The sequence below is a fragment of the Ciconia boyciana genome, chromosome 2 (genome assembly GCF_034638445.1).
Source record: "Ciconia boyciana chromosome 2, ASM3463844v1, whole genome shotgun sequence".
NCBI classification, from domain to species: Eukaryota; Metazoa; Chordata; class Aves; order Ciconiiformes; family Ciconiidae; genus Ciconia; species Ciconia boyciana.
In genome coordinates this window covers 110029173-110046741 of record NC_132935.1, presented here as the reverse complement: position 1 = coordinate 110046741, position 17569 = coordinate 110029173, and the positions used below count along the sequence as shown (strand labels likewise).

At 40.2% G+C, this 17569-nt stretch overlaps 1 protein-coding gene across 2 annotated transcripts in view; it reads left to right on the top strand.

Annotated features, from left to right (window-relative positions):
* Positions 1-17569, top strand: part of SLC66A2 (solute carrier family 66 member 2) — a 70224-nt gene that overhangs the window by 30946 nt on the left and 21709 nt on the right. For both annotated transcript variants that reach the window (XM_072853492.1, XM_072853491.1), the window contains one exon: positions 15558-15774. In XM_072853492.1, the coding sequence (XP_072709593.1) occupies positions 15558-15774 (217 nt within the window). The remainder of the gene's footprint in view (positions 1-15557; positions 15775-17569) is intronic.

The following is a 17569-nucleotide window of genomic DNA, read 5'->3' as shown; positions in this document are numbered from 1 at the left end:
TTACATTTCTTATCATGTTAAAAATACATTAAATGGTCATGTATTAGAATACTTTTACTTGTAACTTATATCAAGCCGTTTTGGTTGAAAATTGGTTTCAAATAGAAATGTGGAATAACTTACTTAAATTTTAAAAATGTAAATAAACTGCAGTGTTGTACTGAATTTCCATCTTGTGGAAACATGCTTTTTAAAAAAACAAATAAAGCAGGTATTATTCTTAGATAGATTTTTAGTAAAATTCATTTACTTTTTTTTTTTCTGGTCATCTCATCCTTTTATACTCAGTCATTGTTCAAAGACACAGAACAAAGCAGGTGTTACTCAGGTCCCAATCAGTTTCTTATTGTTTGAACAAATTAGATATTTTTATTAAGCTAAACTGAAAAAGTAAAAAATTGTTTTTGCAGAAGCAGACAAAGCTTTCTAAGCTCTGGTTCCAGTGCATCAGCCAGTAATTCTTTAGATTTAGTATTTGACTTGTTAAAGCTATGCAGTAGATGCTCAGTGATTTAAATGATATTAATAGATTGGCAAACACAGGCCTCATTAGAAGTGTGCCTAATCACATTTTAAAATTTTAATTTGTTTTATTTTTCAGAGTAAGTATTTTTAACTTCAAACTTTTATTTTATCTTGTTACTAAAATAATTATATACAGTCTCTATCTACATGAGAAGATTACATAATACTGACCAAAGTTGGGGAAGAAAGGATGTAAGTTAGCTGTTTATGAGAAGGTGCTTCCTGTATCCTCTTGAATCAACAGCAGAAAACGAGTAATTTTTTTGGTGAATCATGAATTTATAGTGAGGGTCAGGGTGTACGCAGTCTCCCTCCAGACACTCAGATTGCTAGTAATCAGCATGTTTCCCTCCTTGTGGAGGAACTATACCACCACTATTCCTGAAGTTACGAACGTCTCCTTTCATATGCGTTTATTATGTGCCCTACTTTCTCTTTGCTCTGCTCTGTGATCAGTATGCATTACATCTACTTCATCAGGATCCTATGTTCCCTCCCATGGGTAGGGGAAAAAATCCAAACCCCAGAATTCAGTTCTGGCAGATTTATTTTTACTTGTATTGTACATTTAAAAAAACGGGTCTTGTTCATCCTGGATGATTCCATGGAGACGTAGAAACTAGTGAAAAGAAGACAGAACCTGAGTATTTCAGGGAAACATTTCTTTATTTTTAATAGCTGCTTAAAGCGGTCTTTTTTACTATTACTCATTGCAACTCAAAAGCCTGATGAGAACTTGGGAGGTACAATATTTTAAATATTCAGAACATTGCTGTTTCTTTGCTTCAGGTATGAGTTTCAGGATTTTTTTCCCATCAAAATAATACACAGACTGCTTTGGTTTTTATACACACTTCAGTAGCCTTCACAAGCTTGCTGCATTTTCTGTATGTGCATGTGTGCACAATTAATCTTTAAAATTTGAAGTCTACCTTTATATTCATGATAATAAAAACTTTGCCATCCTCTCCTTACTTAAAGTGACTTTTTAGTAGGTTTCTTTGTAAATGTCACAAACTGTGCAGCTGTTGCTAGGTAATCTCCCCCCCCCCCCCCCAGTTTGTATAGCCTTTGAAAAGAAACGATGGCTGGTCTTGAAATTCTCTACTTGCTCTTGCCCCCAATTTTTTGTCCATTTATACAAACCACCAAAAACTTGGAATGACTCCTTGCTTATGTTAAGGTTTTACACTGCTGTCCTTTCTTGTCTTTGCACCCCTTGGCATGTAAAAATCAGGAGCAGTTATATCAGAAAATTTCTTTTGCCTTAAATTTTTTACTGTGTCTTCAGAGACACTATTTACTCCCTTGTGCCTTTCTTCACCCCCTTTTGGAAGCAGGTTGTAGTAGAAGAACAAGTAACTGCGCTCTCAGGGAACAGAGCAAACTTAATATCGAAGCGGCTTAAAATAGTCGTATCCGCAAGTTCCTAATTAAATTTCTGTGTACAGTAGATGTCAAAGAACTGCTCAGTCTTTGAAGAAATTTACTATTTCTTCACAGAAGAACACAGAAATTTAATGAGGAATTTGGGGATAGGACTATTGTTTGGCAGCTCATTGTTTATGGTTCACCTGTCATCATTCTTCCCCTCCCCTGTACTCCTGAGTACAGGATGTGTAAGGGACACAGCAACAGAGGGCAAATCTGTGCATCACTTAGCCAGGGAAAAAAGGACCATACCCTGTGGTGGCAAAGTCATCTCACTTGTGAACACTGCCAGTGCACTGTCTCCTGCCTGTTTTGGTGTGGAGTTTTTTTGTTGTCCTTTTTAAAACTAATGTTATTATAAAGGGACATAACAGCCAAAGTCTTTTGCCTCCGGCAGCAGCTGGGTGCCAGGATGTTTGGCAACAATGCCAGCCTAAGATATTCCTGATCCTCTTCCCCCCCCCCTTGCCCCCTGAGTTGTACTGAGAGAACAGTTTGTGGGATTATGTTTTGAACCAAATAAGGGAACAGATCTGGCTTAAAATACAGGCTTGTTCCTTTTTTTGTGTAAAATCTTAAAAAAAAAAAAAAGAAAAAAAAAAAGAACCCACGATTTGTGACTCCAGTGAGAAGCGCTTCAGGGAGCTAAACAGTTGTCTTGCTGTAGCTTGAGGGGGATGAGAGGGGGTTAAACCTCTGCTGGGAAATGTGAACAATTTGTGAGTGCACACCTATGTCACAACCAAACTCTTCATAACAGACCAACTTACTTAAATCTACTATCGTTACCTTTCTTTCCAGATCTTGAACATACGTTGACTATGGAGCATTACACTGCAGACATGAAGTGTTCAGAAACTGTGTGGTATGCAGAATTGCATCTTGCATAACAACCACTGCTCATGTCAAAGTAGGAATTTATCGTGGTCAAACTAAACAGCTGGGAAGTTGAAGGGAAAATTCTGTTTCAGGGTAGTTCTGTCTCATTTGGCTCCTCCAGTTACAAGTGCTGTAATCAGTAAGGCAGTCTGCAAGCACTCAAGTGAAACTCTGTACTGGTCTCCCTCCCTATAAATTCTTCCTGCTAATGCAGTGAAGTCATCTGTGTGGAAATTCCTCCTGTTTTGTTACTGTATACAGTAATTTAGATCTGTGCAGACTTGTTGTTGTAAATAGAGTGAGTTTTGGTTTAAAGGTTGTGAGAGAACACTGCAGGCATGTAGGTTCTGGAAAACGTTCTGCTACCAGAAGTCCTTTTTTTCTCTTTCCCTAGAAAGTCATATGGAGATTGAAATTATTCCCAGCTTCATCTACCTACATCTTTTTTTAAAAAGTGAATGAATTTCTGTAGTCAACTTTACAAATGTCAGTATGCTTAAATGATGTTTATGGTCGCAAATGAGAAATTACAAGTTGAGATTTTTCTGCTACTACTGGCCAGAAGTTTCTGAATTGATTGTTGGGGATAAGGGTTGTCGTTGGTGAATGGTCACATCTTCACAAACACACACATAAATTATTTCAATGAATTTGATCAAAATTGTTTTTTTGGAAAGGGCAGAATTTATGCTGAGAGGAAACGCTTCCTGACCTGACTGGGCAATAGCCTCATGACAGGGTGCTCCCTTAGGACATAGAAAAACCTAGGTGGAAGGTCCTTAATTCAAATCAGAGACATTAAAAACTTGAATATATTTCCCAAATCTCATCTGTGTGTTTGCCTCTCTCTTCATCCTCCCCCAGATTTTCCAAAGTCTTGCTTTTGTTCCAGCATAGAATAAAAATCCAGAAATACCAATTTTTTTTTTCAAAACAGGATTCTTGTTCACCAGTCTACCCTATTGTTCTTCACTACAATAGATATTTGAAAGGAAGCCCTATGAAATGGAGTAGATTGTGCAGTCATTTTGAGATATTAGTATCTTTGTAATGCAGTTCAGATAATTAAAGAAAACATGTCTGACATTTTTGTGTGTGTAGCAGGGACTGGGCAGAGGAGAGAGGCAAGTGAAAGAGCGAGCAGAAAGCTGCTTACAATTTCTTACATACTTGTGATAATTTTGAAGCGTTAAACTATCAATACTAAAATGGGTCATTTTGAGGTTAACTGAGGCAATTGCCAAGAGATGTTTAGCAGGCCACATGACATTATTTTAGCAAAGAAGGCAGCTGCACAAGGCATTATTCTGTTTGGATGCTAAATTAGTAGGGCCAGTTTGGGGGCTAGAATTTGTCTTGGCTGGTGGTGGGTTACCTAGGAAACAAGGATTAAACTTTCCCCAAAAAAATCCTAAATTAGGAGAGGAGTTTATATTTTTAGGAAGAGTGTTTAGCTTTGTGTTGTAGACATACTTACACATGCATGTATGCGTGCCTGACTTCAGTATCTGAAAAAAAAATCACATAAATGCTTTTTTTTGGGGGTGTCTTCACAATAGAGGAGAGAGGGTCTCAGGTACGTCAAGCTCAGAGAAGGCTGAAAAAGAGAAAGATCATTTATCTTTAGGCAAGTTACTGGCTATTCAGCATTTTCCCCAGAGATCCGCAGTTCAAAAGCAGCGGTGAAGTATTACCTGACAGTTACTTCCAGAGTTTCTGGGGGTAACTTGCTGTGTTATACATGCAACCTGGCATTGTAATCCCTGGCATGGTGCTATCTGAGGCAGCTTGCATCTGGGCTAATGCACAGCTTGGTTTTGTAATATTTAGAAGAACTTTAATTGCAGTCTTTGAATGAGAAGGAGTATGATAAGCGCATATTGTTTCTAGTATTATAGTAGTCTTGATATCTTTTGAGACTTAAACATTAAAGAATAAGTTTCAGTACTATTCAAAATAAATTAAACTGTTTTCATAGAGAGTTCATCACTCCCAACTACAAGAATTTGGAGCCAAGGCTGCCTGCTCTGCAGTGCTTAACTTACTCCATTTTAGTCTTTTGTCTGGAGGCCTTTGTGTACTGCCTGGTAGGGCTGTGGGTGATAGCTTAGATAAACCATGCTGAGGATACTGTAAAATATTGTTAAAACGATTGTAAAAATAGTAACTTGGTACCACACGTTCTTCTTGCTGTGACATTCTCACATCATCCCTGCTTAGCTTGCTGTCAGAAAAGGAAGTCTCTTTCTATAGTTAGTATAGGAAGGCGTATCTAGCCAAAAGAGTGAGCTTGGCTCTAATCTGCCGCCTCCATCATTAGCACAGTTGGGAGCAAAGGCCTTACTTCAGAGCTGTGCTTGCAGGTGAAGGGTTGGGGGATTTATTTCTTTAGTTTGACTTGCTTTGGGATTTTTGATGCTTTTGGCATAGGACATGAGCAAAATCAGGAGTGTTTGTAGTGAAAGCATTGGCCTCCCAGAGTCATCAAAACTCCGCTGTGGCGCTTCCTGGGCTTCCCATTTCACTCCCCATGCTGTGCCTTGAGAGGAGGACTTCCTCCTGAAGTCCATGCTCTCTCTGTCTCACATGGTTTCTAAAGCTGTTTATGCTGCTTTCACTCCACCTTTCAAATACATAGCTTATTTTCTGTAGCACTAATTCCTTTGGGCCACAGCTACCTCCTTCCAGTGGCTTTCTTAGCCTCATGGTCTGCCTAGTTATTAGGCTGTTCTCCTTCATCAGTCATCTTGTAAGTCAGCTAATAGCTGCTTTTGCCAGCTGTTGAGACAATCTCATGGAGACAGTGACTAAGAAGAATGGTCGATACATTGGAATAGAAAGAGGAGAAACTTCTGTACTGAACAGGCAAAAGTAGCAGTAACACAGTAGATAATTTCAGTAGTGATGTTGCTGAGGAGGCCAATCTTCACAGAGGAAATACAGTCCTATAATTACATTGATTTAGATATATCGAGGCTTAAGTTAAGAGCCTTCCCTAGTACCAACATTGGTATTTATCTGTGGTGGTGGTTGTCTTGTCTTTTTTCTTCTCCTAATCTTACTGGCCTGCTCTAGGCGTACAGACCTGGTGTTTCCTCTCAGCTGGACTTGGGAAGAAAACAGAGTTTGGGTGGCATATATTGCACAAGGTAAATTGGTAGGGGGTGGCAAGTGTACCCCCTGCAAGATTGCCTTGAAAGCGTCTGCCATCTGGAAAACTCCAAGAAATGTCCTTGCTTTGGAAGAGACTAGTCCAGAGTACACTTCTGCAGGCTTTTTTGGGGGGGGGAGCGGGGAAGGAGTTTGCTTCTGGCTCACCCAAAATTGGTTACACTTGTTCTGCAGTAATGTGCAGAGATGGCTGGGCTGAGCTGTACTGCTCCATGTGGATTTCCCAGCTCAGCTGGCATTTGCTAGCAGTCACTGAGCCCAACAGTTGGAGCCTTGTTCACAGATACCATACTTGCTAAAACTTCCTCTGTATTAGAACAAAAAAACTTTGTTCTCCCCTGCTTGCTTTTGTAGTTTTGCTTTCTTTTTAATGCTTATAACATTAGCAGTTGTACTGTGAGGAAGAGGTATGTATGTGTATGCAAGCATATTTAGGTGTATATATAAACACACAAATTAAAATTTTGATAGGGGCTGGTAACAGTGCAGTGCAAGTGATGTCAACAATTCTGCATTCTTTTGTAAGACAATGGAAGATGTCAAAGATGAGTTAAAGGTCAACCTAATTTTGTGGGTTTATATAACTTGCATTTTGCTCTGAAATGTTTTTTTCTCTTTACTGTGAGACTCCCATAAACTGAAGCTGTGTACAAAGCAAATTACACTGTGGATAGCGCAGCAAAGGCTGTCAGCTGCACAGGAGGTGCCCAGGGTATGAATATTGTTTTAGGTTTTCATTCTTACTTGTCCTGTGTGTTGTTAGCAGCAGGGGTAAAACTTTCAGACTAAGTGTAACTTTTCAATTGCTGTTCTTTAAGGTTCACAAAATGGTCAATATAGCTGTTATTGCTAATTATCTGTGGTCAAGACCACTGTGCTATGTGGTATTCAAAGGTTTCTCTTAAATCAAAGGCTGTAAAGTTAGGAAAGTAGCAAATTAATGGGAAAGGCAGGGTGTTATGAAATAGAGTGTGGATTGTTTGACTTCTTTATATATGCCAGTGCATTTGTATGTGGTTTTTTTTTAAGTAGTTGTAACTAACGTATCTCTTAACCTTGCAATTACTAATTCCATTTGGTGAGGAGGTAGAGTGGACCTTGTAGGACCTGAAGGGGGAGGGCAGAGCACTTTCTGATGCTTGAAGGTATGTTGTGCTGGGAGACAGTATGGAAGATGAGTGAGAAGCCCTGAGAGGGGGACAGTGCTGGAAAAATTTCAGCCCACTTATGTATAATTTTTTTGAGAAGGAGGAAGAAGAGTGGGTAATACCCTGATGGTGGGGAAAAAACATGAACTTGATGTGACAAAACAGAGACCCAGCATAAGAGATTTTAGAAGCTGGTGACACCACATAAAATGAGGCAAAGAAAACCAAGGCAAGTACTTGCCTTCAAACTAGAGGAAATGACTGAGGAAGACAGAGACAATGTTGATGTAGAGGAGGTTTCATCAGACTTGAGCTTCTAATCTCAGGTGTTCAACAGTCCTCCACCAAGTACCAAAACCTCCAGTGAGCTTTTAAAAACAAAGGTTCTTTGTATGAATCTTCAAGTTTTATTTGGGTCAGGCTTTCAGACTTTTTCTCTGCAATTAAGATTTGACATTTTTCCCCTCTCACATGAAAATCTACTGGTTACTTTTCATTAACGAAAAGAATTTGTGCTGGGCCTTTGAGGAGAGTCGAATACTAAGAGGATTGGCTCTATTGAAATTCTGACATCAGTCTAGATGTGGCCAAGGAAAGGCACTGTATGGGCCAAAGGATGTCAAAAATGGATTTCATTAAATGACAGTAATTTGTTTAGTATAGGCTGGGGTGATATTTTCAGAAAGTTCAAGACCCTTTGGAATATTTTGCTCCCATGTTAGAGTGCTGGAGAGGAAGAAGTGACAGTGTTTGGGTACTACCCCGTGTGAAGGCCAGATGACAATAGCCTGTAGACGGGAATGTTGTAAGGTAAAGGCGCATGGAGAGATGCTCAGGTACTGTGGTGACAGGGCTGTGGAGATACTTAAAAGTACACAGAGATGCAGAAATTCCTAGGTCACAGGCCTGAAGGAATGGAGATGGAGAATGGTGATATTAGCGTCTTTATAGAGACTATGCAAGATGGTGGATTCCTTAATATTTTTTCAAAAGGAGAGCGGTTTGGATCAGAGCCAGAAGTTTTTGGTGCTAAGCTCTCATTTCTTCTCTTTTGTACCATGAGTGAAACATAACAAGTCCCTTTTCAGTCCCAGTGAGTGTAAAAGAAATGCTGGCTTCAGACAGCATTTTGCAGGTTTCTATCACTTCTTAAAAAAAGGAAGAAAGAAAATCTAAATGTATCAGTTCTCACTGCCTGTCTTTAATGCTGCTTCCTTCCTTCTTTCTGGAAGGAAAGAAGAAAGTGCCTAGCTGGATATGTAGTTGATGAGAGTGAGAGAACAAGTTATGGATTGCCTGGTAACAGTCATGCAGAGCCTTCCTGCTCTTGTCACCCCAGTTATTTCCTGGGTGCCCTGTGGGATACGCAGCAATTTCAGAACAGAGGATCAGAGAAACCCACCTGCTGGCTGGGAGCTGTTCAGAATGAGCAAAGTGGGGAGTGCTAGCCAGCATGCTTCTCTGTAATCCTGCGCTGTCTTGAGATGAGGCATCTGAAATCAGGATTGCCAGGGAGACAGATAACGCCTGAGGCAAATGCCTGAGGATTTGCTGCAGCTGGAGGACTGCAAGTGTAAAAGTCTCCTTTTTCAGAATCCACTGCCTGGGCTGCACTTCCTGTGGCAGATGCCTCCCAAGTCCTCTTCAGAGGATGTGGCAAAATTTATTTATTTTAAGATGCTACTGCTGAGTCCAGTGCCTGTGCGTAGCTTAGAGCACTCACTCAAGGTGTTAGAGGTCTGAGTTAATTTCTCTTGTCAGCCTGGAGATACAAGTCTGCGTCTTCCAACTATCCAAAGAGTTGCCCTTGTTGCCAGGCTGGGATGAGGAAGGGCATTGTATTTGCCTGCTGCTTAGAGCTGAACTCCTTTTACAGCAGAGACTACAAGCTTCTTGAGACAAGCAAAAGAACAAGCGAGGGGGAGCCTGCCGCACTGTAGCCCAGTGGTTAAGACCCACAGGCAGGGCAGAGAGTTGTAGGTTCCAGCTCCTGTGTCTTTGAACTGCATGTACGTTTTACAGTAAACAGACCATGAATAATAACCTGAAATAATTCCCAGCCATTACTGCATTTTGTAACTGCTCCAGGTTGGCTGAATTACCATTATTAGGCTCTTTCACAGCATCTAAGCCCTCAGGTTTTGGATTCCAGTGTTGTTAAGGGAGGTGTTGGACATCTGACTGCTCAGGCTGGACTCCTTTGATTGTGTGCAGAAATAGGCTGTGACAGGAACAGTCAGGTCAGGTGAGCAGGCACCGTGGTCCATAGTTAGACGATGGAAACTGGAGGTTCTTTGAACAGTAGTTTCCCAAAGCACAAGACTTAGCTGTAACCTGGGGGGGAGGAGGATTAAGTAGCCAGGCATCTATTTAGGAAGGTGCTCAGGAGTAGAGACTGTCCAGCATGCTCTTAGAATGAGTTAGTAGTTTTAGTAGAATGAGTAGTGTTTTTTGTGCAGGAGGTCAAGGGTTTGATTATGGGACACAGTTTGGGTGAATGGCTATGAATTGATGGTGTTTATAAGGAGCAGGAGGGAGCACAGTAAAAGAAAACCAGTAGCCTTCATAAGGAAAGAGTTCATTTATTTGGTGAAGCTGTACAAAGGGCTCAAATGCAAACTCTCCCACCTTGAAAAGACAGGGAATGTAAATTGCAAGCTCTTCATTGAAGTCAAATGCAAGAAGGAATGAAACAAAAGTGGGAACTGGGTCAAATGACTAAAGACAAGTATGAGTGAATGTAGCACAAGGATGTAGGTACAGAATTAGAAAGGTCAAGGCACAAAATGGGATGCAACTAGCAAGAGAAATTGAGAGCTACAGTAAATAATTTTTAGGATGTCAAAGTCTTTGCTTCACTTTCCCAAAAGGAACTAACATGGTAGCTGACATGGTATTAAATGCTTCTTGACTAAAAATAATGTAACTGTTTGGACCTCTGTGTCATCCTTAAGTGAAACTTGATACTATGGACTCTTCTTTGTGTTACTTGGCATCTATCCCACACCAGAATCTTGAATTTTCTACTTGCATTTTGGCCTGACTAGTGCTAACCATGGTTATTTGCAATGCTGTTTCTGCCTGCTTTACATTTTTCGTATGTGACATGCAATGTGCCTCCCAGAGGAGGTGTTTTAATCTCATCTTTCTTCACCCTCAAGCTGTGTAGACTTTTCTTCAGTCAGTGCACAAAGAACCTACTGAGCTTCTCCTTCCCCGAGCATCAATAGGATTTTCCAGCGTAAATCTCTCATCTATCAGTGGATTAACATGTTTAAAATGCAACTCACTGAGTGGATTAAAGAGCTCAGGCATGGGTAATAAGATATAGTACCTTTCACTGCAGTAACGCCAGTTCAGATCAATCCAGGATGTTAGTGACTGGGAGTTACCATTTGAACTGCATCAACTGAGTATGGTTACAAAGTCATGTAATGAATTTCTCTCTGGGCAGGGTGGGGAGCTAGTGAATGGAGTGAGCTGTGCAAGCAGTGCCTTCCCATTTCAGGGAATAGAAAGATATGCATCCAGATTTAACTTGGACAGATTTTGAGACGTTTGATAGAAATAAATTGTGGTGTGGTGGGATTTCTTGCTTTGTCCTTTCTTAAAGGGGTGATGTTTGGGGGGGAGGGGCAAAAATCCCAATCTCGTCTTTACTAGTCATAATTTTCTTCAAATGTGAACAATGTTTGCCATAATATTTATAACTTTGTTCAGTTCTGCACCTCAGGTGACATGGCCCAGGGCACTGATTGGTGTCCTCTGCCTACCTTCTTGGGACAGTTGTGACTACATCTGCCTCTCCCCTCTGCTGCAGATTGCTCTGTAGGGAGAGGGGCAGGACTGGTCTGCACACACGTGGATTTTGTTCTGTTTTTAAAACTCCTCCTTTTTTTTTTTTTAAGGGACAGTTCCCTTTTGTTTTTAAGCATTTAAAAGCCTTTTTTGCATATATCTGTCCCAGTACTCAGCACAAGCAACATTTTTTGTTGCTTTGTGCTTTGTGTTGCTTTTGTTGCTTTGAATGTATATAGCTCCTGTTACAGAACTAATGTGTTTGGACCCCCTTGAGAAGGGAGCCACTTGGAAAAATGAGTCAGAGTTTATTTCCAGACCTTGAAGTGACGGGTATGTGATTCTTTTTCCCTCTGAATTTTTGAAACCATTTGTCAGAGAAGATAAGCTTCAGCCTTGGTTAAAAAGAAGCAATAATGTGGCAAAACAGTTTAGAAGTTCAACTAAGGGCCAGAGAAACTATGACCCATATGAAAGGTCAGGTGTGCTGTTCTCTACCTTTCTTTTTTTTTTTCTTTCTTCTTTTTAGTTCAGTCATTCTTTTACTTCTTCCTGGAAGTAGTTGGTAATGCTGAGTTTGGTGATGTGTAGTGTTCTAAAATAGACTTCTGCATGTCAAAAATACATCTGTTAAGTAGAGCAATTAGTGATTATGTATTGGGTTGTTTTTAAGATAATTCAGATGTTTTTCTGTAAGGCTATGTCCTTGTTTTGGCTGGGATAGAGTTAATTTTCTTCCTAGTAGCTGGTATAGTGCTCTGTTTTGGATTTTGATGAGAATAATGTTGATAACACACTGATGTTTTAGTTGTTGCTAAGTAGTGTTTACAGTAAGTCAAGGACTTTTCAGCTTCCCATGCTCTACTGACTGAGAAGGCTGGAGATGCACAAGAAGCTGGGAGGGGGCACAGCCAGGACAGCTGACCCAAAGTGGCCAAAGGGATATTCCATAACAATATAATGTCATGCTCAGTATATAAACTAGGGGAAAGCTGGCTGGGGGACACTGCTCAGGGACTGTCTGGGCATCGGTTGGTGGGTGGTAAGCATTGTGCATCACTCGCTTTGTGTATTCTTTATTATTATTATTATTATTATTACTACTACTACTACTACTACTATTACTATTTTATTTTATTTTATTTCAATTATTAAACTGTTCTTATCTCAACCCACGAGTCTTTTTTTTTTTTCACTTTTACCCTTCTGATTCTCTCCCCCATCCCACCAAGGGGGGAGTGAGCAAGTGGCTGTGTGGTGCTTAGTTGCTGTCTGGGGTTAAACCACAACAGGCTATTACCAAGGTTATAATTGTTCTCATCTCATTTTGTCTTTCTTTCTTTCAGGAAAACATTACCAAGGAAAATTTATAGCAGAAACTAGAACTTATTCATAATTAGTATAGTGAAATGGAGACTATATAGCATCATGATAGTTTTGAGCAAAAGAGAATCTCAGTCTTTTTCCTGTACTAGTAATTAACTCTCCTGCTTCAGCTGAAGTCCTATTTCACACAATAGTTTTCTCATCTGTGTATGTTATTATAATAGAAATAATACTTTAGATTTTCAGACAAAAGATGATGAGTAAATTATCATCATTATCAGATTTCTTGGCTGCCTAATACTAGGTTCAGGGACATTAGTGCTTACGTGAATGGAAATGGACTTCAATGCAGCAGTACTGAATACACGCATGAACAGCTGGCGTAGCAGGAGGTAATTGCATGTTTAAGTGTTTGCATGGGTCCATGGATTTTGTAGCTGACCTCACGGTAGCTGTGTGAACATTGACTGTTTTTGTTCAATGAACTTCTGAAATTTCCACACCCCCATGTAGATTTAATTCTTTCATTTCTATTATGAAAATGAACTTGGGGAAATAAGGATTTGGTGTGCAGGGATGGGTATTTTAAAAAGGATCCTTGAGCATGTGGAGAACGCAGGCGGAGAAACGCAGTGTATGCAGGGCAGCCCTGACAGCTGGTGGGAGGGTTTAATGAGTGAGGGGCCAAGGGTCCTGCATGGCCAAGGCAGCATGGCAACCAGATTGAGACTAATGCTGTCCAGTCCAGGATTAGACATGTAATGACTATATAGCTATCTTGAGAGCCAAGAGGGTCTCTTCTAGGGCTGGAACTGTCTGGAAGAGTGCGCTTCATGTGTTCCTGTCTATGGTTGCCACCAGTTGCCACCATAGTTTTCAGGTATTGGTCTGAGACAGTATCTGTTGAACAGTGTATCAAAGTTGAATGACCCTTGCTGGAAAATAAATGCAAGTTTTCCACCCAGCATATTTGAATGCGAGAGCTCTGAATTAAAATGAAACACTTTCCTTTTTAAGGGTTGAAAGCCAGTGCTTTAGGTGTCTGTGAAGAAACTAAAGGCTGTGTGAGAACATCTCAGAATCAAGGTTTAAAGAAATAATCTGGTAAAAGTAGCAGTTACATCTTACTGAAAAGCCATCAGTAGCTCTCCTTTTCCAGAATGGAGGTTGCTTTTTTAAATGGCCTGTAACCTCACCAATTTTATCTTTCTCTTCATCCTCTTTTCTTCTGCAGTTCATTATTCTGTCCCCATTGTAAGCCCAAATGCCTCTGTCCCAGAGAGCATCTCTTGCTAATATAACAGTTGTGTAGTGTCAGATTTGTTGTGTTGGGTCCGGTTATTTGCTTGGTATTGCTTATGAAGCTGGCAAAATTAGTGTGAATTTACTCTGTTATGCCTCTTGCTATTTTTTATTATACAGATGTAGGTCAGGCAGAGTGAAAGGAATGGGAGTTTTGGGTGTCTCTTATTCCTTCTACCTTGTCAGATGTTCTCATTGACTGCTCCTCTTCAGAAAATGCAATAGATATAAATTAAAATCGATAATGTTTTTCTGGCCTTTGTGGTTGTGGTTGTCTTGTGCCTTCTTTTTTCTGCTTCATTCTGTTTTGTTCTCCCTTCACCTCCACAAAGGAAAGCCTTCACAAAGCTCCAGAAATGCGTGATGCTCACATGCTGTGTAGGCTGTGCCAGCGCTGGGTCTACCTTTTATTTAGTCTCGTGTCCCTGAATTCTGAGGCTGAGGACCCAGTCCATAAAATACTGAAGGTCAATGTTACATTGACAGTGGCTTTGCCACAGATTATGTAATTCAGTTCTGGGTGATGGCTGACAATGCTACAGGTTGGCTATGGCTCCTGGCCAATTTTGCCTTCGTCTTTGTGTGGCAACGTAAAATGATTCAGCTGGTAATGATTCAGCTGATAATGATACGAAAGTGTGAAAGGATGCAGAAAATGAAACTATTATTTGGCATGTGTATGTATCCTTAGACAGCTAAGTGCCTGTATAGATTTATTCCCATTTCACTGAATTTGTTGTTAGTGTTGGTCAGTGGAGGTCAATGTCTTCCTTGCCTGAGTTAACAGTAGGACTTTCTTGTAGCATTCTGTACTTCTGCTGAGGAGGCAGCAACAGAAATCTTCTAGTGATGTGCTGGTGTGTTGCACATATTTGGGCTGTTAGAACGATGGTTCATCATTTTGATAATTCACAGAATCCAACTGGTCCGAGGTAGGTATTTTTAACTTCACGTGCTTTAAGAAAGGAAGACATGAACAGCATTTGCTAATGAACAGTTATTTCAGAGTTCTTCTTATTCAAAATGATGTTGTTATTTTGCTATACAGTCAATGGTAATGGGGTTGTATATTTTATTATTCATCACAAGATAGCTACATATCTTCCAGTGGTATGCTGTTAATGTGCCAAGCAAATGGCACAGTTGGTTTGTTCTTTCTCTCATTCTCTCAAGAGAGGATATTGTGTTTTGTGGTGTAGCATTTTGTTCTGATGGTTGTAGAAATGGGTGTGCACCCTGCGCTCATTGGTACTGGCAAAGGCAAGAGCGAAGTGCATTTTGCCTGTGGAGTGAAAAGTGGTGACATCTGTGGGAGGTGTTGTTCCAGGGGGGATTCTTGTCACAGTCTTGCAGCTATCTCAGTAAAGCTGTACCAGCTGCACATGGCAGCTTGCCCTTCACCACAGGCAGCTGCACTGCACCAGGGAACAGAGCTGTGGACTTTAGGTGACCTTCTAAGCAGCTTGGATTGAAGCAGTTTGAAGGTAGAGATAATGACCTAAGAGAGAGAGCACTTCCATTGATGTGCTTGGGGCCTGTACTTAGTATTGCGAAGTGTTTTGTGAAACACTTCCTGTGCCAATTCTGCTAGAGTCATATCCAGATTTCTTCATGTTTGATACCTGAAGGTTAATGCTTTCTCTTTAAAAGTCGTCTTCATAAATATTTTGGTAGTTTGCAAGTCTTTGTTTTATTGTTTCTTTATTGAACACCCCCACCAAAAAATGTTTTCCAAATCAAGACTCCTCTATTTTTTATTTTTCTTGCTTGTTTTGAGTTCGGGTGGTTTTTTTTTTTTTTTGGTTGTTCGTTTGTTTTGGTTTTATTTTTTTTAATCCCTCGTTTTCTACTTTCCCCTGCTCCCAAAGACTGACAGTGGCTCCCTCATGCTTCCCAATTCTCAATTCCACCCTGATTAACTTTGAGTCCAGTTGGCAAAACATATTTTATTCTTCTTCCATTCCTATTCTGTTGCAGATTTTGACTTGAACTATTTTTGGCACTGGAGCAAGTTTACAGACTACGTGCAGTGTGTCCTGACCTTCACTGGTGTGACCGGTTACATCACTTACCTCTGGCTTGACTCATCTCTCTTTGTGGAAACGCTGGGCTTCCTTGCAGTGTTCACTGAGGCTATGTTAGGCGTTCCCCAGCTCTACCGTAACTACCAGAATAGGTCTACAGAAGGAATGAGGTATGGTGTTTCTCTTAAGTAAAACAAGTGTGTGCATGTGCATGTAGGTAAATCTTTGTGTAGTATGGGAATACTTTTATAGGCAGGGCAATGTCATCTTTCTTTCTAAATTTTACTTGAAAATACAACAGCTGTCGGAGTACATTCTCTGTCAGTAGGAGCTGGTGCAGCACTGCTGAAGGCAGTGGAAGCTCCATTAAACCTCTGAGGTCTGACCCATTGTCCAAGTCCAGCTGGACAGTTCCAAGGTGAAACATGTTTTAGTAAAATAATAATGTAAAATTACTGCTGTTGCCATTAGCAACATATTGGAGTTCAACTCAAGCTGTACTACACTGGTAATTAGAAATGGACTAAAGAGATCTTGCATATCGAAAGTAATAAAGAGGAAGAAAATATTTTGTGCCTGCAGCAAATAACTCTTGTCAGTCTAACTCACATATTAGCTCATCACTTTTTCTCACATATCTACTCATCACTTTTTCGTAATACATTATTATGTATGTAGCAAATGACATCAGTATTTGTTTATGTGTAAAAGCTTGTAACTGTCCTTTAAAAAAGCTCAAATGAGATGTTTACAGTCATGACTGGGAAACCCTCTGTAAAAAAGTGTGGGACAGAAAACTTTAATCTTGTGCCCACTCTTGGGGCGTTAAACTAGATTATATTTTCATACTGTTTACTGGATATCTCAGTCGTAACACTAAGATTTCCAAATTGCAAAGGCAACTTGTAAAGCTTTTTAAGAGAGAAAATGTTCACTGTGGTGCATCAGAAACAGTACAGCAGCAAATTCAGTTCACGGAGTGCTGTGATCTTTTGTGACTGTAACTGTCTTCTCTTTCATTGTTTTGAAATGACTTCTCTTTCATTGCTTTTAAACTTTCTGGGATAATTTTTACTTTGGTCAAACAAAAAAAACCTTCCCACCACCCCCAAACCAAAGCAATTCTGCCCTTTGTCTGTTGACATTGTTCCCTTTACCTGTTTGGCGTGGAGACGCTTCTGCTAGCTACTTTAAGTTATTTGCTAGCTTGAAATGTTGTTGAGGGAATGTTCAGAAATTTGCTCTGATGCTTAAGGCATTTTTTGATTGGGAGCCCCTTCGGTACAGAGTGAGTCAGGATTTACTTCCAAAATATTGGGGTATTTTTCATGCACACACTGCCTTGGAAAATTCTGTACCTGTGATATCCAGAAGGCAGTTTACCTACTAGACCTTCTTTATGCTCTGGTTTGACTTTTCCCTTTATGTTTTTTATCTGTGAATCATAATGCCATAATGCCACATTACGGTAGCCGCTGCCAGATAGTGTTTTGCTTTTCTTTAGCTCCTCTCTGGGGACCTGAGTTTCAGTTTTCCAATTTCCTGTATATGCTATTTAGCAAAAGGAGAAAAAAACCCTTTGTGCTTCACAACAACACTTTCTTTGTAAAGCATTAAGCACAGAATTGCAGAATTCTTATCTAGAACTGCTTGGCAAGAGAGTGCTGTGTTTAGTCAAGAGAAAATAGCGTAAAAGCTCTTGTTCCCTTGCCATCAAACAGAACCAGGTCCAGGGATAGCCACCCTCCTTATTGGCTGTGCCCACAGGTTTTCCAGAATGCATTCCCCTCTCTGGTTCTACTCTTGAAGCAGTACTTTGTGTGGCATTGGACATCAATGGGTCTGGGTACTGATGAGACAATATACAGTTTATGCTGCTTTACTGCAGTTGGAGTATGTTCATGCAAATGCACATACTAGTACTCTTTCTTTTTTCAGGTTATATTGCAGTTTTATATATGTTGC